General features: G+C 49.7%; 1 protein-coding gene across 1 annotated transcript in view; it reads left to right on the plus strand.

Moving 5' to 3' along the window:
• The first annotated feature begins 3054 nt into the window (after window positions 1-3054).
• The window catches only part of AMOTL1 (angiomotin like 1), a 90067-nt gene continuing 73243 nt past the window's right edge, over window positions 3055-19878 (plus strand). Inside the window, exons 1-2 of the mRNA XM_052812608.1 lie at window positions 3055-3253; window positions 18433-18568. Of these exons, the coding sequence (XP_052668568.1) occupies window positions 18484-18568 (85 nt within the window). The 5' untranslated portion in view covers window positions 3055-3253; window positions 18433-18483. The remainder of the gene's footprint in view (window positions 3254-18432; window positions 18569-19878) is intronic.

Consider the following 19878-nt stretch of genomic DNA (forward strand, 5'->3'; position numbering starts at 1 on the left):
CTAGCTCTTTATTATCAAATTGCATTTAAATCCATATATAGCAATCAGAAATGATAGAGCGCTGCATACTGAGCAATAAGGAACTGTCATCCTTAAAGCTGTGTATCCCTTGCCCTCTTCTACATCTTGCTGGATGAAGGGTTTTGCTGGATGAAGGGTTTTGGGTTTGCTTTTGTATTACTCAACACAAGATTATTGAGACAGCACTACAGCTTTAGATATGCTTATAACATCTTTTAAACCTAAGTAATGGTATTAATTTGTCATAGAGCTCTGTAATTTCATAATGAAAGATGCTTCTATTGACAGAAAATAGATATTATAAGCCTTTTGAAAAGCAGCACAGACTTTTTAGATGCAGAATACACATAGATGCAATTAATTACACAACCAATTTTCCTGCAAAGTTATGCTTCATTTACATCCGAGTAGTCCCTTTAATTTTAATAGCCCTACATGCTAGAATAAAATTAAGCAGATGAATGTTTGCATGTCACAGCCTTAGGGGGCCAGTATATATCAGCCAAAATGTATAATACAGCTCCGTGCTGTATACATGGGTTATGACTGCTCTTTTAAAAATAGATTCCTGGGCTAGAAAAGGGGATGGGACTGAACAATTCAAACTAAAAGAGAACACAGGCTTAACAACGAATGGACATAAACTGCCCATGAATGTATTTAGATGGGAAATGAGAAGAACGTCTTTAACCATCAGAAGGTGAGAACACCCTTCTAATAGGAAAAACAGATATAAAGGGTGAAATAGCTGTGAGATATACCTTGGCTGGTTTAGCACAATCTCATTATGTGATTCCTTGTGGCAGACAGCAATGGAGTATGACGACCCAGGAGCTCTGCTCCAGCCATCTTCTGGTTCTAGTATAACATAATAAGTACTTTCTATGTAAATAACCTCCATGGTTCTTCACAATGAGTGCTTGGATCCACACTAATCACCATTGAGCTCATTATGTTCAAGCACTTCAACATGAAAGCTGTGAGGCAGAATCAGGTCCTCTTCTGCAGAGGTAATTGGGCCGGTGGAAATGGCTGATGACCTTCAGTGACTTCAGCAGGAGGTGGGAAGATGAAGGCGCTTGCAACGTGTCCCCAAGCATGAGCAGCATCAAAGAGAACACATTAATCAAAGGAGGAACAAAATTGGGCAGAAGAATGACTGATCTGAGAACAGCACCGCGTCTTGCTCATTAGCTGGAGAGTCAAATTGCAGCAAATGTCCTCAGCAGTCACAGACTGTGAAAACCTGGGGGATGATGCACAGTGAAAGGTGGTTGTGAAATAGGTAAATTAATGTCCAGATGCACAGGTAGCAAAGTTGGAAAGAAAATGAAATTGATGGTACCTGATCTGTGAAGATGTCAGCTGTTTGTACCCCAAGAGTGAAACACGGGCTTTTCTGTGAAAAGTATTTGAATTTTGCAGCAACAACTATTCCAGATTTTTGAGAAACACATCACCCCCTGGTGTAGTGAGCATATTATTCCCATGCTGAGTGTTGATAAGGGCCCATCTGGGCTTGGCTGTGGAGGGAATACCCTGAACTTGAGCCTCCCACATCCCACGGCCATGGAGCAGCTTCACAGACTGAAGCTATGGTGATGGTTTTCCTCAAGACAGAGAAATTTGGAAATGCTCTCAGCAGCCCTTCCACATATCCAATAAAATTGATTAAGATCTGAAGAAAATTTCATTATAGTAATAATAAGCTCTACAACTTGTCAGCCAGATTACATTAGTGTTCTCTTAGGCATCATTAATGTCAGAAACAAGAAGCTGGACTTGAGGGTCATCAGCCTGCTCAGCTCCACTGTCTTTTGGTATTAGCATGGACTAGGGACAAGTACTGAGAAAGCAATTAAGGGTTATCTTGTTTCTCACAGTCTGGCTTGCAATCAGTTGCTTCCCATGGCTGCTCTTTTCCCGGCTGTTTGGTGGCTGCAGAGCTACTCCTTCAGGAAAGCAAACAGATGGCTCTTTCCTCGCACCCGAAATGCTCCAGTCTCCATTATTCAGGTGCCACACGACTGCAGCAAAACAAGGCAGACGCTCATGCAAAATGGTACACTCAGAAACAGAGAGCTGCTGCTTCTGATCATGTCGAACATGGGTGTCCCATGATCTCCATGCTGAAGGTATGTCAAAAATCAAAGGTATTATTGCAATAGTTTTCTGGGATGTTCTTCAGACAAAGATTAGAGAGAGCTTTGCAAGAATCAACAAAGAATCAAGAGAAAAAAATAAAGTGTCCATGAAGGACACCATAAACTGTGGAAGCCATCTTCTGTAAGTACTGAGGTTGCCAAAACCAACCTGAATTGCAATTACACAGCTGCAGCTTCCACCCACCTCTACAAACGGCAGACAGCCTTGGGTCTCAGAGATTCTTCTTGGATTTTACAGTTTCCTCTTCATCTTTTGCAGAAGGCTGCCTCTTTTGTGACTGTTTCGCCTTCCTTTTCTTTGGAGGCATGCTCCTCTTGGGGCTGGGCTGGTCGGGGAGAGCTGCAGCATCCCCTGGGGAGGGGACACGGCGGCTGCAGGAGGCTGTTGGGGGAGTCCGCGGGCTGGGACTCGCTCGGCATCACCTCCCCTCCCACATCACCGCCACGCGGGGGGCACCTCTGTCACCCCACAACCTTCCACCCCAAGCAGCGGAGCAGGACTAGCGGCTCCGTGGGGCTGTGCGAGTTCAGGAGGGGTCCCTTCGGCCCCGCCACGGGCAAGCCCAGGGAGGCCGTCTGCTTTCGTGCCGCAGCAAAGCTCGGCGCACCTTGCTGGGGGGTTATTTTTGAAGGGGTGATGTGGCATAGCAGTGGAGCTGGTGCAGAAACTCCTGGCTCTATCCCCTGCCCTGTGCTTGGGTGGGAGGCGGTTGCAGGGTGCTGTGTCTCTCCTGTCGGACCAGCAGTAGCTTCCCTCCAGACCGTTTTAGGACTGCGCTAATCCCCTAAATTTAACCAGTGATGTCAAAGGCTCATGTTAGCTCCCTGCACGAAGTCCTGCACCCACACACCCCGATGTGAGCCAGGAATAAGTCCACCACCACGTAGATTTGAATCCTGTCCCAAGCAACGCCGCCTGATGCCTTTTTCCATAACACAGACCCCTGAGCCATCGCTGTGCAGGTGGAGCAGCACCACAGCTGGGGGGAGAAGGTGATGCTGGGGCTGGGCAAACTCCCTGCAGGAGAGCTGGGTACGGCCAACAGTGTAAGGAGAGACCTCTCAAGGTAAGCTGGAAATGGAACCGTGTTATTTACTGATCCAGTGATGACCGGAGAGCAGGCGTGGGGACGGCTGTGTTTGGTTTGGCTGCTGAACTGACAAATTGGAGGAGGGAAGAAAACCCATTCTGGTGTGGATTTAAATGCATGTTGCTTTTTTTGTTGTTGTTTTTGTTATTAAAACTGCAAAGGAAAGAAGAGAAAGTTCTGTTCAAAACAAAATGTTGGATGGGGCTGGAGTTGACTGTTTCCACTTTGGGTGCCAGTAAAGGAAAAAAGGGGAAACAAAGGGCTCATTTCACTAAAATGCTGGAAGGGTGGAAGCCCCCCCAGCCACCTTCCCATCCACCCCCCTCCTTTCCTTCCTGCCCCCGAGAGGCAGAGGTGCAGCACCCCACCAGTGTTCGGGACATGGACAACCTCCCACCCAACCTCATCCTTCAGCTGCCCTGCGAGGTGGTGCCCAGAAAGGCTTTCCTAGGAAAAAGTGTCTGTTTTCAGACAGAATTTGCCAGCCACAGTGGGATGGCCTTTCTCATCCCTTTGCCTGCTGTGACCCTCTCTCTCCATTTGCCCCGCTCTTTTTGGGGAGCGCAGTGCTTGCAGCTGGGCAGATGTTTAGCAGAAGACAGGCCACGGTGTGAAGGCCTTTCCCCCCCCAGTTCAGAAGAACTGGTGAGCAGGGCAAGCTGTGAGGGATGGGAGTTTTGACATGAAGGTATTTCAGTGGGGCATTGTCATTTGTGAGGATGGACTATTAGGGAAAAGCAGTCACATCCATGCGTGGTGTTTTGCTGCCTGGGCATGACGTGGGTGCGCAGAGGGCTTGAGCTGAGTTAGCACAGGACAACCATCACCTTCGCATTTCAGTCTGGCTGCAGGCTGTTAAACACCCGCTGAAGCCTGTAGCTCTTCTCATCTCCCAGGGCCGAGAGGCAGAGAGCAGCCGCAGCGTGGATGGTGCAATCTTGGCTCGAGACACACAGACATCATGGGAAACGCATGGAGAACATTCCCTGGGAGTAAAACAGCCTGAGCTATGGCTGAGAAGAAACACTTTTCTAGCTTTACCCTTTTTCCTAACTTCACAGGAGGATCAAACCTCACCTTTATATTTTTTGATTTATTGATTTTGTTGGGAAGAGTTAGAGCCCAAGATCGTAACCAAAGGGTTAAACATGTGGGAAGCTCAGGTCTGAGATCTGCGTTTGAAACATGCCATCTGAGGTCCCACCATTGCCCTGCCCTAAATGCTGGCTGATGGTGCCTCCCAGGTGGCTTTTCCACACGTGGACTAAAAATTCCAGCCTCAGAAACTTTTCCTGGCAGCAGTTTTGTTGAAAGTGGTACATTCCTGAAATGAGGGGGGGGGGGGGAAAGATTAACTGGTATTTTCCAGGGAAATATCAATTTCCCTGGCAATTGGGAAGCAGCAGGGTGGGCACAGGGATCACGGGAGCTGCTGCTGACCCCCGTGTGCAAGCGCTGAGTGGACAGGGCTCTTCCATGGGCAGGGAGAAGCCCTGGGAGCTCTGTGTGTCCTGGCCGCTGCTGACACAAATGACAGCCCTTCGGAAAACTGTGGAGGCCGGTGGGCAGGCTCCAGTGCCTGGGAAAAAAAACAGCAGTGGAAACCCCATCAGCAGAGCCCAAGCCGCAGACAGCCAAGAATGAGCTGTTATAGCTTGCTCATGGGGGAAAAGAGGTAGATTTGGTCTCCTTCAGTTCCCAGCCAGGGCACATATGCAATGTTTTATCCTTCATGAAAAAATCTTCGAGGAAAAGCCTAATTCTTGGCTTTTCAGATAATGCAAGCTGTACATCTGATGTGGTTCACTGTCTCCATAAGGGAGTACAAGGTGGGTTTGCAGGGGACTGTGCCTGCTTGGTGGGGAAAGAAGGGACCGAAATATGGAGGGAATCAAGGAGTGCCATCATTGTGCGGGGGGGGGGGGGCTTGGGGCAAGTGGCTACTGGAAGGAGGGAAAAGGGAAAGGGCAGCCTCTGTCACACCATCGTTTGGGGAAAAGCCATGGGATTGCTCTATGCCCTATGTTGTGGTTTAACCCCAGCTGGCAACTAAGCACCACACAGCCGCTCACTTACTCCCCCCCACCCAGTGGGATGGGGAAGAGAATCAAAAAAAAAAAATTAAAACTTGTGGGTTAAGATAAGAACAGTTTAATAGGACAGAAAGGAAGAATATGATAATAATGATAATAATAATGACAATAATAATGACAATAATAATACTAGAAGAATTAGAATATACAAAACAAGTGATGTGCAATGCAATTACTCACCGCTTGCCAACCAATGCTCAGTTAGTTCCCGAGCAGCGATCCACCCCTCCCAGGCCAACTCCCCCCAGTTTATATACTAGACATGACATCACATGGTATGGAATACCCCTTTGGCCAGTTTGGGTCAGCTGCCCTGGCTGTGTCCCCTCCCAACTGCTTGTGCCCCTCCAGCCTTCTTGCTGGCTGGGCATGAGAAGCTGGAAAATCCTTGGCTTGGTCTAAACACTACTTAGCCACAACTGAAAACATCAGTGTGTTATCAGCATTCTTCTCATACTGAACCCAAAACATAACACTATACCAGCTACTAGAAAGAAAATTAACTCTATCCCAGCTGAAATAAGGACAGCCTAGAAGAAGGTGCCTCCTATTTGCTCAGACCTACCTGGCACACTTCCAGCATTGTGGGTAGCAGCAAGAACAGAAAAAGGCTTGAGAGCAGTTGCTTTCTTTGGGGGAGAGGCAGTCAGGCAAAAATGAATGTATTTAATATTGTATTCTTAATTTATGAGTGGTAGCAAAAAAACCCTAAACAACCCTCTGAAAAGAGTTCATACCTATGATATCTGATTAAAGAATCATAGTGACCAACGTGGGTAGGATTGACTGTTATGGTGAACTGCCTGGTAAAGCCACAGGAAGGTTTTTTAGTTTACTGGCAGCATCAAAAACATCTCAGTGTTAAAGGAGGTGTCTTCTTGGCTATTAAGAAGTGTAGAGCAGTTATTGTGTATCATACAGTAAAAAGATAGAGCTATCCCCATCCACTCACTTTGTTGCAACTGGGGGTCTGATCCATCATCTCTTGAAGCCAACAGGGAGAACATCGCTGAGCTGAGGAGGTCTCTCTTTGCCCCACAGCTGGAGCTGTTTCCATTTAAGAAGTTCTACCCACCAACGGACTGCTGATGAATTTTTCAGTAATGTACATGTGAAAGTCACAACTGGCTGTGTATTACCTCAAGGGATGATTAAATCACCCGGCGTCTCAGTCTCCAGGTTGCAGCTGCACACATCCTGTTAGACGCTGTTCTTCCATAATTGACCTGAGCAGTTCTTTATGGTTGTTCCTCACCAATAGCTCATACTGGTTACACGGCATCGCTGTGTTCGTCAGAGTGTCTTGTGAATCACCAGACCATGGGGTGGATAATTGTTACTTTGGTTCCTTTCTGAGAGTTTAAATAACATGCATAAATCAAAAGCCCCTTATTGCTACAAAATGCAAATCTAAAGAATACTCAAGCAGTAATGTGAAAGGAGAAGAGGAGCTGGCATGCTTCACATTTCAACTGCCACTGCAATGCTGATATTTTTATGGTGGAGACAGTTTTGTTTTCTTAAGCAGCAAGTAGACCTGGCTGGAAAACAGCATTTCTCTTTTATGAGATATTTAGAAGTTTCAGGTTTTGGGTTTGTTCTGTTGTGGAACAAACCCAAGGTCTTCTTTAGGTTTTCTCAAGAACTGAAGTGAAGCAGGGGCTTGGTGACAGGGAGTCACCCTGCACCATGCCATGTCTGAGACTGGTGGCCAAACCCTTGCTCAGTGTAATTAGTGGCGGGGGCTTACAATTGTGCCATCCTCATGCCCAGTGAGCAGCTCCCCCCACACCAGTGGGCAGAGGGGACCCTGCGTCAGGCGGGGCTGAGCCCTGGATGCATCCAGGTGCTCCTGCAATTAGAGAGGGACCTGCAGAGGATGTGGGCCGGGACGTGACCGCAGCGTCCCACTGCACAGTTTGCAGGGAAGGGCGGGCAGCCAGGAGAAAATCGGGAGAAAGTGGCTGATGGCTGCATTTGTTTGATCCCAGCAGCAAGACATTAGGTGTCTGTGCCACAACTGACCCTGGAGGCAGAGATCACATCCTCATAAATCAGCACTGGACTCTTGGGGGTAAGGAGACTTATTTCTCTTGGAGAAAGGAGGAGGGAGATTTGTTTCTCTTCTCCCCACCACCACAGCAGGGCTTTCACACTCCATTTTACATGGTAGACAGGAGCAAGCTTGCGACTTACTGTTATCTTGAGGTCCCACTTGGTCTGCTTTTTAAACATCCCAGCCTATACAAGCAAGACTTGAGTCTTCCCTCTTCCACTCATGTCAAACCATCAATGGGCATCCATCTGCGCGTCTGTCCAACAAGCGTGAAACAAGGCCAGCTAGGTGGTCAGCCAGGACCTGGTGGCCCCGCACCAGCACCTCCCGAGCACCAGCATCTTCCACTGACGGCGCTGGGGCTGGGGTGCCCGGTGGCCCCACTCCCGCAGCCCGGGGAGAGGCGCGCCGGGTGCCGGCCGAGCTGGGAGCGAGCGCGGGCTTGCCCTTGGATGGTGAAATAGGGGACTGGGGGAGGTCGGAGCCGTGTGTGGGTGAGCCGCAGTGAGCAAAGGTGCTGGGTTAACCCTGAACTGAAGGAGGACGGATTAGGAGCCAGACCAAGTGTGGGATGTCATATCCCCTACGTGCAGCCAGATAAGGAGGGAAGGACAAGGCATCCTTTACACCGGCCACTGAGGTCTGGTTTTGCCACGTAACTCCTCCCACAGTTGCCAACACCACTACCGCCTTACCAACCCCTTTCCTGCTCTTGTCTGATCCTGGGGAAGCCACTCAATGAGAGGCCAGTTGGATTCCCTCTTTATTTTTCCCTGCAGAGCTCTGATTTTGTTTAACACAGAATGACATCCCCAAAGGCAGCTTCCTCTGAAGAGAGAGCTGTAAATATTTTATGTCTAACTTAGTCCTCTGAAAAATACTGCAGCTTAAACAAAATGCTGAAGCGTTTCCCATCTGCCAGCAGAGATCCTGCCTGAGCCTCAATTGCATTGAATGATGTACTTCGGTTTTTGAGCAAAGAGGGTTCCTCAGCCTGCTCTTGTCCTTCACCAGGGAGAAAATTAGGATGACTATGGCTGTTGTGTCTGTCAGGGTCTCAGTGAGACAGAACTCTGCTCTGACTCTCCCACCGCCAAGTAACCAAAGAGCTGCTGCCCGTCTCTGCCTGCCCCACAAGTAACCAGAGACTCCCTGCTGCCTGCAGCTGGCCCAGGACTTATCTCCTTCCTCCCACCAGCCACACTTCCCTCCTCTCCCTCGCTCGGCACAGGTAACCCAGCAGTGTTACTGAATGAGAGAACATGATGTGCACGGGGCAGTGCCCAGAGCATGGGGACAAGGGACAGACCAGCACTCAGCCATGAGGCTCTGCTGCTGCCCCGGAGAGGCAGAGGTGCAGCACCCCACCAGTGTTCGGGACATGGACAACCTCCCACCCAACCTCATCCTTCAGCTGCCCTGCGAGGTGGTGCCCAGAAAGGCTTTCCTAGGAAAAAGTGTCTGTTTTCAGACAGAATTTGCCAGCCACAGTGGGATGGCCTTTCTCATCCCTTTGCCTGCTGTGACCCTCTCTCTCCATTTGCCCCGCTCTTTTTGGGGAGCGCAGTGCTTGCAGCTGGGCAGATGTTTAGCAGAAGACAGGCCACGGTGTGAAGGCCTTTCCCCCCCCCAGTTCAGAAGAACTGGTGAGCAGGGCGAGCTGTGAGGGATGGGAGTTTTGACATGGGCACCCAGGTGCAAAGGCTCAGGCGATGTGGCTGGAGAAGGGACAGGAGGCTGGTGACATCCAGCACCATGCCCTGTCCCCAGCACAGGGTGGGAAGAGATGAGAGACACCCCCTTTGTGGGTAAACCCTTCTGCAGCAGATGCAACGCTGTGCAATGACTGCTCATCACCGCCTCACCCCGTCTCACCCAGGAGCTTGGCTTGGGCTGCAACCCGTTCCATTTGTCTGCAAGGCAGATCGGTGCCGCTGGCTGTAAATCTGCCAGGGAGCTCATGACTCACAGCGTAAGAGCCGTGGAGTGCCGTGAATTACGCGACGCCGACTGCTCACCTTTCTGAAGGCGGTTTTGGCTCGCCAGGATGTTTGTGCAAGAGCGAATGAGCCTGTGCCACGGCAGGGCGACCGCAGCCCCGCACGAACATGCCGGGAGGAGGGTAGGAGCATGTCCTGTGTCAGCAGGCCTGGAAAAGCCATCAGGACTTGATGTCGCTGTAATTACAAGCCTGCTATGTAGGATTTTCTTTGAAAAAACAAGCTTAATCTAAAGCCTCCATTGCACATATGTCCATCGGTTGACATCTGTCCAAGCGGAGTGGTTTCTCCAAGTGTCTCCCAGCACAGAGTCAAAGCCTTGGGGCATCCCCATCCTTGGGGCATCAGCACCCCAGGGGCCTGGTGGGAGAGCTTCGGCACTGCCAGGGCTGCTCCTGCTGCTTTGCAGCTGTGGTGAGTGAGCCTGTGTGTGAGGACGGCCTTTGGACATCCCAGCATAGCCAGGGCTTCTCTCAGCTCCTCACCCATGCACAGGCGGTGGCACAGCCTGAATCTTTCACCTCCCCACACACCGGCTGCCGCCACAGCTGGCACCAGTTGGCACCGTGCTGGCAGTCCCCAAAATGCCTCTTGGTAAGAGCTCGGATGCTTTTTCCTTTGTGGTCAGAGCTGAGACATGCCTCTGGAGGAAGTGTGGGAACGCAGGGTCTTTGAGGGTCTTTGCTCCCTGGCTGATGTCTGCTGCTCCTGGACCCACTGGCTTCCTAAATGCACAGGCAGCCTGCAGCCCACCTCACGCCTGGCAGTGTCCCAACCTGCCTGCGCCGGTGCCAAGCACAGCCAGATACTGTCGGAGGCATTAGGCAATGCTGGCCAAAGCTGGGATGGGGTGATAAAACCGAGCCCCAGCTGGAAAGAGCAAAGGCCACTGATCAGAGTTGGCTCAAAGGCTGCACAGCACATTGTGTCATCCAGTGCACATGGGTGCTTGAAGCCCTCCTGGTCCTGGGAATGGGAGTTGTTTGCCTCCCAGGCATGAGGTTCTCTGTCTAACGTGGTGGCTGGAAGTCCTTCACAGCTGAGCTCATAATTTTGAAATCGCCTCCTGAGTAGTGTAAGCTGTCAAGAGAGGTGATGGATGGAGCTGGTCTTTTGGGAGATGGAGCAAAACCCAAGGTCTGTTCACATCTGCCTCAGGTGCGTGGACTGCCTACGCTCAAGTGAGCTTGCTGTTGTCATGCGCAAATTGGAGCTTCACTTCTGAGATGTCCATGTTATAAGTCATCTGGGAAAACTGGCAACTCTGAAAAAACATTGCAGGGTGTGAACATCTGCTGGAGCCATTCACTCCATAGTAAACCCATATTCTTCCTTGTGAGAAGATGGTGTAACCAAGGCCCCCTTCACTGTTTGCTCTTTGTTCTCAGCCTTCTCTCCTCCCTTATGTTTGGCACAAGGGGCTTCTCTGGAAAGCTCACCTACATGGTATCCCATTCTCTCGTGGTATCTATTCCACTTCTGAGACTGCCTGAGGTGGCATTTGATCATGGCAGAAATCCCTTTCCTGGTGTCACCTTTCTCCAGGTGCTTCTGACTCAACGGAAAACCCAGGAAGACACCCACCATCCTTATCAAGATGTAACTAGCCCAGACACTGCCGCATCACATCATTTTTTCAGCTTGTATCACTGATGACTCAGCCTCTGTTAACAGCAGTCATCAGGGACTATTTCACCCTACCTTTCCTCCTGGCCAGAAGCCACCCCGTAACCCAGTGCAACCCACCAAGCTTCAGATCAGCTCTTCCAGCGCTGTGGCTGTTTTTGAGACTGTGCTGCTCCTTCTCCTCGGCACTCCCTGCACATGCTGCTGCAAACTGCTGAGGAAGGCAGGAACCAAAGCGGACAGCCCAGCAGCTCCGCTAGCTTTGGTATTTGGGACATAGGAATTAGCAAAGCCTCTGTTCGAGGTGATCTCCTTGCAGGGCTAGTGCTGACCGTCGAGGGATTTACATGGCCAGTTGGTGTCTTTTTCTCCTCTGCTGTGCTTCTGTGGGTTACTTTCCCAAAGATAATTATATGACTCAGGAAGACAAACGCATACCTCACATACTTGCGGGAACCATAATGCCGATAGGTGGTGTAGAGCATTTTGAAGCTCTTTGAACACACAAGAGCAGCTGAATTCCTGTGACTTACCTACCCAGACCAAAGCAAGTCCAGGCAATGGCTGCATAGTTTTCGTGGAGCCCTTACCCAAAGGAGGACAAACATCTCCCCAAGAAAGCTTTGGTCTTGCAGCACTAAGGCACAGACACTTTTTGTCACCAGAGAAATCACGGGTGTTTTGCCAGGTAAGATTTACCATTTCTATTTTACCGGCTTTTGAAAGATCTTGTCCAAACAGGCTGGAACGGGAACATTTTCTACTATGAATGCAAAAAAAAAGGCAGTCGTGGGCTTTCTGAGAGATCACAGGAACAGCACAGAGAAATCATCCTCTCTTAAATAGATAAGTAATTGTTACTGCTAAAATAACCTGGCAGCTAATCACCTGTGAAGATAACTGGCAGAAATGAGGTGTGGTGGTGTTTGGTACAGCTAGTTTAGCACAGAGAGCTCTGCAAAAGACACAAAGGGAGACACAAGCTTTGCTTCAAGTGCTTTAACATTTGAATCGTTGAGTTGCAATTCAATTTGCTGATTTTGGAAGAAAACCAGAGAAGTAAGAGAGGGAAATTTTATTCCACATGGTAACTTGGAGGACCTTACAGATCTTAAAACCACCCCAAATCTAGGTCAACATGCACACCCAGCATCTCCTGTACCTTATCATCAGAGCGGTCCTGGAGTGCTGCGAGGTGGCTCCTGGCATCCTGTGGGGTCCCAGTCTGCAGGATGGCTGGGACAGGCTTGTGAGCTCCTTTGGGACTGTTTCAGGGGGTACCCTTGCTCAGGAGTGAAAGTAAGAGCTTGGCTGAAATTGAAACTAGTATTTTCAAAGCTTTTCAAGCTTTTGTTCTTGTTCCTGGGTATCTGTGTAGATGTGTGTCCCTAGCTAGGGATGACCTATTCAAATGAAATCATGACATGTAAGTAGGGACGTATTTATTGATTTGCCTCCTACCTTTATATCCAAAGGGATATAGAGGATATCGAGGAGCTTCTAGTGCCTGTCCCCATCAGCGCGGGCGATCTGAAACTACCCACCTGCCAATATCTCCCCTTAGATCACACTGGGACAGGTCCTCCAAAAGGGCTTTGTCATACAGAGGGCTTATCAGAAATGCCTTGGGGTCCCTGAGCAACGCTGGGAGCCTGCCGTCGAGCCCCTTCCCACTCTGGCTGTCCTCGCAGCCCTGAACCGAGGCAGGGGGAAAGCAGCTGCACTTTTGGGAAGGCTTCCTTCGGAGGAGATCGTGTGTTTCCTGGCTCCTGAATGTTTTTGTTTGTCGGGGCGAGGGGAGCGATACAACTTGCAGCTTGTCCTGACGTGCCTGCTGTGTGTAAACCTGCAGCTTTTATAAAAAGGGCTTCTGTCCTGGGGACTGTGGAGCCTTCAAGTGCTTCTTGGCTCCAGGCTTCTCCTTTAGCTGTCGTAAGATCAGATTAATGATGTATTAGTTCGAGATAACTGCCATGAGATCATGTAATTAACTTGTGATCATGCTCTGTGCCAGTTGGCTGAAACTTGCCTCTTTTAAAAAAACCTCTTTTAGACCAGCTACAAATAGAGCTTTTTGAATGATGGCATTAACAAATAGCTCATTAGTCACTTTCGGGCTAATTAAGGGAAAGCACATCCAAGGCAGTAAAGAACAGCAGTGGGTGATTAAAGGCTCTGTGGTACGGTGGAAGCAGTTTATCACCTTGTGCCCTGCACTGTGGCTGTTGTGCTCCCAGTTACACAGATTCGTGATGGACCCCTCCAAGGCCTGATCCTGCCCTGCTCAGCTCCATAAAGCTCGGTCAGACCTTCTCATTCCCGCTCGCGTTGCCCTTGGGCAGATGAATAGCTGTGGAGAGATGGGTGCAGAAAGGTGATGCCTCCGCAGGGCAGCGATACCTGCCCAAGAGCAGCTGCTGCTTGCCTAAGTGATGCGACTTCACCTCGGCACTGCTCCCACATTTGGCATACATGGCCTTTTTGACACATAAAAGTTTTGCTCCAAGCAAAACTGAAGGTCAGGGGACACTTTAACTTCTTTGGACTCATTGGGAGTGGGAAGAATCTAGGTTACTGTGTAGGCACCATAAGGATGTATACACCATTTTGGTGAGTGCAGGGCTGGACATTTCCAGCCCATGCCTGATGAGAGGAAGGCTGTGTCGCTATCCCAGTATTTTTGCAGGGCGCTGGGAAACATCCCAGGGAAAGGGATCTGTCTCGTAACATTTAATCCCATGCGTAGCTGCTGCAAGACTGCTGCCCGAGACCTTCTCCCGCAGTCTGCTTGAGCTCTTGCCCTCTTCTCCAGCTGGACCAAGCTCCCGTCTTCAGTCCCTGCTTCTTGCCTCAGCCTCAGTCCTGCCTCGGCTGCCCACCTCATCCTTTTGGTGTGGCGAACGTCCATCCCAAACCCCACAAATTGCTCAGAGGCACAGGTTACGGTCGGTGCCCTCTCTTGCTGGAAAACACACTAGCAATGGCCGGCCCCCACTGTAGGGTTTGCAATGTGAGCAGAAACAGAGATTTCTCTCCCCTGTCCCATCCTCCCTTTGGATACCTTTGGGTATCCAAACTGATACCCAACCCCACGCTCCTCGGTGTTCTCCCTGCTGCCCCATCTACCAGAGCTCCCATGGCTGGTGGCCACCTCAGCCATTGTGTAGCCCTTCCTCTTGCCCCAGTCCCTGCCAATGCTCGCTCCCCCTTTGCACGGGGCTGCAACATGCTGGTGGTGGCTCTGTAGTCACCCGCCCTGGCCTGGTCACCAAGCCCCGTGATGGTGTGGCTTGGGGCTGCTCTGCTGCCCAGGACCCAGCTGTGTGCACCCCACGCTGCCCGACTCGCCCGGGCCAGATCCTGCTCAGAAGGGTTCACACGTGAGCTCTTCTTGGGTGCTACAAGGGGTTGGAAAGGTTGTTCATCTAAACAAACAAATCATTAAGCGCAAAGGGCTCCTGTGTGCTCCTCTGGGGGCTCGGACCGGCAAGGTGGTGTGTGGTTATCACCAGCCCTACGTGGTTACCAGCCCTAGGGGATCACCAGCCCTTGGCGGTCACCAGCCCTAGCAATGCCCGGATCAGATTGGACCGAGCATCTAATGAAACCGTGCCCTTCTTCATTCCTTGTGGAGGAGAGAAGTAGCTGAGTCTGTGTCTTCTGGAAGATGCCACTGATTTTTGCCCCCTGTCAAGTAGGTGGATGCAGCTAGAGCTCTGAAGTTAACTGTACGCAAGCAGATACGATAGCTCAGAGAAATGGGAGATCCTTCATACAGCATCTGCATATCGGCTCAGCAGCACCTGGTTTTGGCGAGCCACATGGATGGAGCCAATTTTGAGGGCAGTCCTTGGCAAAACGCTGCCAGCTTCTTCTTGTCCTCCAGATCAAGTCCTTGTGTGGCGGAGCGTTTAGGGTTTGACACTTTAATCTCTTGTCTGTCTGGGTTAGTCTCAGGTCATTAACTTTTATTTTCCTGCTGTTCTGGCCGTGTGAATTCTGAAGTTTGTGGTAGTAAAAAAAAATCCCCGTGTAGCTGCTGAGTGCCCAGAGAGGCTGCGTGGCAGATTGTCTTAAACTGGAAATGCTCCAGAAGAGGAGCTTAACTGGGGCTTGTCCTCCGACAGCCACTTCTGACAGATTAGAGGGGTTGTAAAATATTGCTGAAATGGTCATTCCAATATTACGCTATTTTATTCTGCAGTTTGGAAGAGATTTGCAGGTTAGACCAAAAATGGACATAGGTTTGTGATCTGTGTGGGTGCTATTGAGGTATACTGAAAGCTGTGAAGTAAAAGGGGTCTTAATTCATTCAGCCCCTATTATTTTTTTATATTGTATCACGATATGACACATAGCAGGAATGTGAGTTAGGTCTTTTCTCATCTTGTTTTTTCTTAGAGGACTGGTGGAATCTGTAGGTGTGTAAAATGAGCTCCCCCTGCCCTAAGTGAAGACTGAAAACAGGATCTGAGTGCAGGCACTTTCGAAAATCTGACATTTGATTTGCTGTCTTCTTAAAAGATGGAGGTAATAGGTGTTGACTACTGACCGCAACAAGGCTGAGCGCTTCAAGCAGCTGGAGCATAAACCCCAGCCCTGGTGAGACACCAGGCAGAGCAGCAATGCCTCTATCTTCAGCTTTGCATTTTAGTGAGAAGTCTATTGCATGAAGGTTAATGCAGCTAGTGGGCCCTGGTCTGTGTTCGTACCCATCCCTTTCCCTCCCATCGCACCCTTCTGGGCGGCCACAGTGGTAGGTGGGCACGACAGATGCTCTGTGGTGACACAGGGACCACAAACCCATCCCTGACCCCATGATGCTGGCCATGAGGACTTGGCACCACCAGCCTCTGCTGTGCTGTGAAGGGAAGGGATGGATGCCCCAAAGCTACAGCAGTGACTGAGGTTTATGATCTTTTAGGTGTTTCTCATTGCTGGTATTATTGTCCCCAGTAAATTTTGGCCTTTGCTTTCTCTAATATTGGTTGGACCTTATGTATCAGTAAAGTCAGAAGTTTTGCATTTGCAATTAATCTTCTGTGTGATGGGAGCTCAGGATTCGTGTCTATACGATTTCATGTCTGTATGATTCTGAGCAGAGGGGGACGGCGGGCAAAGTGCTGAGGTCCAGAGGTTTGTTTTCTTCTTCTTTCAGAGAAAGGAGTGAATATGAAAAAGCCATTTTATCTTCTTTGATACATTGCCCTTTCGTTATTTCTCTCTTATACTTTTATTGAACTTGCAGACAAACCTCTCCCTTGGCAGGTGGAAAGAAGAAATTGCCAGCAGTACACATTGATGAGATGCCTTTCAGTAGTGGAGCTGTACAAATAATAGGTTTTTCATTTCAGTGGCTGAACGGAAAAATTGAAAATACTTTTTTGTTTTGGGTCACCCCCTAAAGGAGAATGTTTCTTTTCTTCTTTGATTTCTTTTCATAAGCATGGCACGAGACATTCTGGTTTGAGATTATTTAGTGCTTTTCATAACTTAAAAAAAGAAGAAAAAGGAAAAGAAAAAGCAAACTAGGTCACTTTCAAACCAAAAACATAATTTGAAAGAACAACAAAAAAGTTTCATTTTTTAAATGTCAAAAATGGAGCCTTGCAGCTTTTCTCAGAACTTTTTTTCTTCTCTTTCAGCTAAAACTAATTACATATTCAACCCAAATTCACCCAGAGTCTCAGTACTTCTTAATTGCACTTCAGGTGAATTTGCTACATCAAAAAAAACTCCAGTCAAGCTCCGCCTGCACGCGGCAGTGACCTGTCCTGTTTGCTGCTCAGCAAATGCATACGCACAAGTATTTAATTCTACTTAATTAAGGTGTTGAGCAAGAGACCATGTGAAATGACCTCTCGCATGTCTGGCCAGCCAGGGAAGCACCGGCACAGCCGTGATTCACCCTGGTGAGACCCGGCAGTGTGCTGGGGCAGGGGCTTGGGCTGTGCAGTGCCAGGAGCTACTGGGGCCATACCCCAATGTGGGGCTGCTGCCCCTTCCCACAGCCCCCCCGGCTCCAGCATCTCCCCCCGATGGGATGGTGGCTGGGAGGTACCAGTACTTGGGAAGTGCAGCGGTGTGGCTTAGCCATGCTTCACTTCCCCGTGGAAACAGGGCCCATCCATCTCTTTCTTTGCCTGGTTTCCTAAGGAAATGGTGCTGGTGTGATGGTGTCCCTCCACTGCTACCTGCCCATCCCTGAATTAGGGTCCTGGCAGCATTAAATTACAACAAATTCCTACAAATGATGATGAAAATCAGAGGCTGAGTAGGGATGCACAGCTGCCAGTGTGGTGAGTCTCAGGGGACTCACCTCCCCATGAAACCAGCTCCATTGGTGCCATTTGGGGTCCAGGTTTGCCTTAGACAACACTACGGAAAGTCCCTGTTGTCACCTCCTCTTCAACATCTTCCCACAGAGACAAAAAAGCTCTGCAGTAACTTTTTGTTGTATCCCAACACCTTTGTGTGCTTCCTTGAAAAATTAGAGGTTGTTGATGCTAGAAGGACTCTCTTCACTCCCTGATCCCTGTAATCCTGAAAACTCAGGGAAGCATGAAATGTCCCTGCGTGCCTACCCAACCAGGGATGCACACGTCCAAGGGGTCAGGGAGGGAAAATGTCTCCACGTATCTCCATGGATTCCCAGCTGCAGCAAACCTGTAGGTAGCACAGAATGCCTGATAGTCAGGAAAATAATGCAGTGTCTATGCCAGAAAGGGACTTTTTGGAGTTAGGAGCTTCAGCTTTAATTGCTCAATAATCTCCATCCTTCCCTGGTGCCTCACAGCCATTGCTCCAGGGCTGGGGCAGTTGTGACAGCCAAGCGGCCAGCAGTAGCATCGGCTTGTAATGTGTAACTGGTAACTCCCAGCCTGTAACTCCTGTCCATGGAGGGTCTGGGATGCGGGAGCAAGGGCCAGCACCCCTGTCCACTCCCCTCACCAGCCAGGACCCCATAGCGGTCAGGCTGGGCACATATTGCTGAGACACACATTCCTGACAGATGCCCTTGTGGCACATCACCTTGCTCAGAAATAAAAACCTATCCCTGCAAATATCATGAGGGATTAGGAATTTCTAAGCATTGGTCAGACTGACAACAGAAAGTGGAAGAGGTCGAAGCATCGGTGGCCTTTTGACACAGCAGGGAGACTTGTTGATAAGTGATAAGTTGAGGTTTGGCAGAGTCAGCTACTCCTTGGTCCAATAGTCCTCTGTGAGCCACGCAGTTTTTTTTCTTGATTTTTTTTTCTTTCCCTTTTTTCCTGAAATATTGACAAGACGTTTTCCTCTGCTGGCATAAGCTTCTCAGCAGCTGGCCATGGCGCAGAGCACAACAGGCACTCAGAGTATCTTCTGGTTATTCCCCAGAGAGAGTGGCAGGAGGCATTGCAAGCAGATCTTTGATGCTGCCGATCAGAGATGGACCCTGGTGAAAACTGGAAGCTGGATGAAACCAACTGGTTGTCTCATGGTGGGATCCATCCCTTTGCCAGTGTGAAAGGAGGTAGGACACGATTGCTAGTTTTTAATCCACCCAGTGAACGTGCTGGGAGCCTTCCCGATGTGCTGCTGCCATTCACTGCGCTGCCAGTGGTCCAAAGGGTTTTGCTGGGCTGTGTCCACAGCAAGGCAGTACTCACTATGAAGGTGGGAAAGGTCTGACCTAAACTGCAGTGTCTTGCCAGGATCTGGCACACTGACACACGCACTCAATCTGTGGCTTGTCTTCCTTCTCTGGAGTGGCCTTTTGCAAAAAAAAAACCCCTCCAACACCCACCTTTTGGCAAGTTGATATGCACTTGTGCTAGAGGTGACCACCCTCATTCTCCACAAGCAGGACTCTGCAGGTGGCAGTGGTTGGGGAGGAGTGAGGAGGAGAGCTGGTAAAATATTCCCTTCTCTCTTCAATCTTATTTGCATGGGACAGTTCAGGATGGCTCCAGGGAGACATGCTGTCCCAGCAGCGACAGGAGGGCTGAGGGCTGCCCCAGCTGGCGTGCCCTGTGCAGGACCATTCAAGGTTTCAGCCCACCTTAGCATGGTACAAGACGTCCCAGCCCAAGGCTGGGGTCCATCTCTCAACAGAAATTGCCAGTCGCAGGAAAGCACTTGGGGCAGGTAAAATGGGAGACAGCCAGCAGACCTATTTCCTGTATCGGTACGTCTCTACCTAATTTCCAGCTAGCTGCTGTAATCTGCTTTTTAATCCCTGTTCGAACATTTGGCAGAATGTGCTCCCTGCTCAGGCCCAGCTCCTCTTTGTCACTGGAGGTCCCCGTCCCACGGGCCATCACTGGCTCCCCCTCCTTGGGCAAAGTTCCTTCTTTGGCTGGGACATGCTGTGCCCCAGACTAAAACCAAAATAAACCCACAGCCTTCCAGATGACAGCACCTTGGGAACGGAAACATTTTGCTTTGATAAAATGCTTCGCTTATCTCCATCTGTTTCCCTTGGCTTCCTGCTGATAGCCCAGATGCCTGGGGAAGTGGAAAGGGACAGTCTGAGATGCAGCATCACCTCCTTTTCCAAGAGATCTGAATTAGATAAGTAGGTTTATGCTTTTGAACCCAGCAGCCCTCAGTTCAATCTCCCCAGCCAAGCACCACTGGGTGGCATTCTTATTATAGCACATCTGCTGCTGCTGCAGGTACCCAGCCCAGGGCGGCTCCAAGGGACCAGCACAGGGATGATTGCTGTAGTCCATCCTTTTTCCCCATTAGGACAATCTCTGCTTCTGTTATTTTCTTAAAATCTTCACCATGTGCATGATCCATGTTACTGTTTATAGCTGTATTGGTCAAATGCCTGTTGAG

The sequence above is a fragment of the Harpia harpyja genome, chromosome 17 (genome assembly GCF_026419915.1).
Source record: "Harpia harpyja isolate bHarHar1 chromosome 17, bHarHar1 primary haplotype, whole genome shotgun sequence".
In the NCBI taxonomy this organism is placed as follows: domain Eukaryota; kingdom Metazoa; phylum Chordata; class Aves; order Accipitriformes; family Accipitridae; genus Harpia; species Harpia harpyja.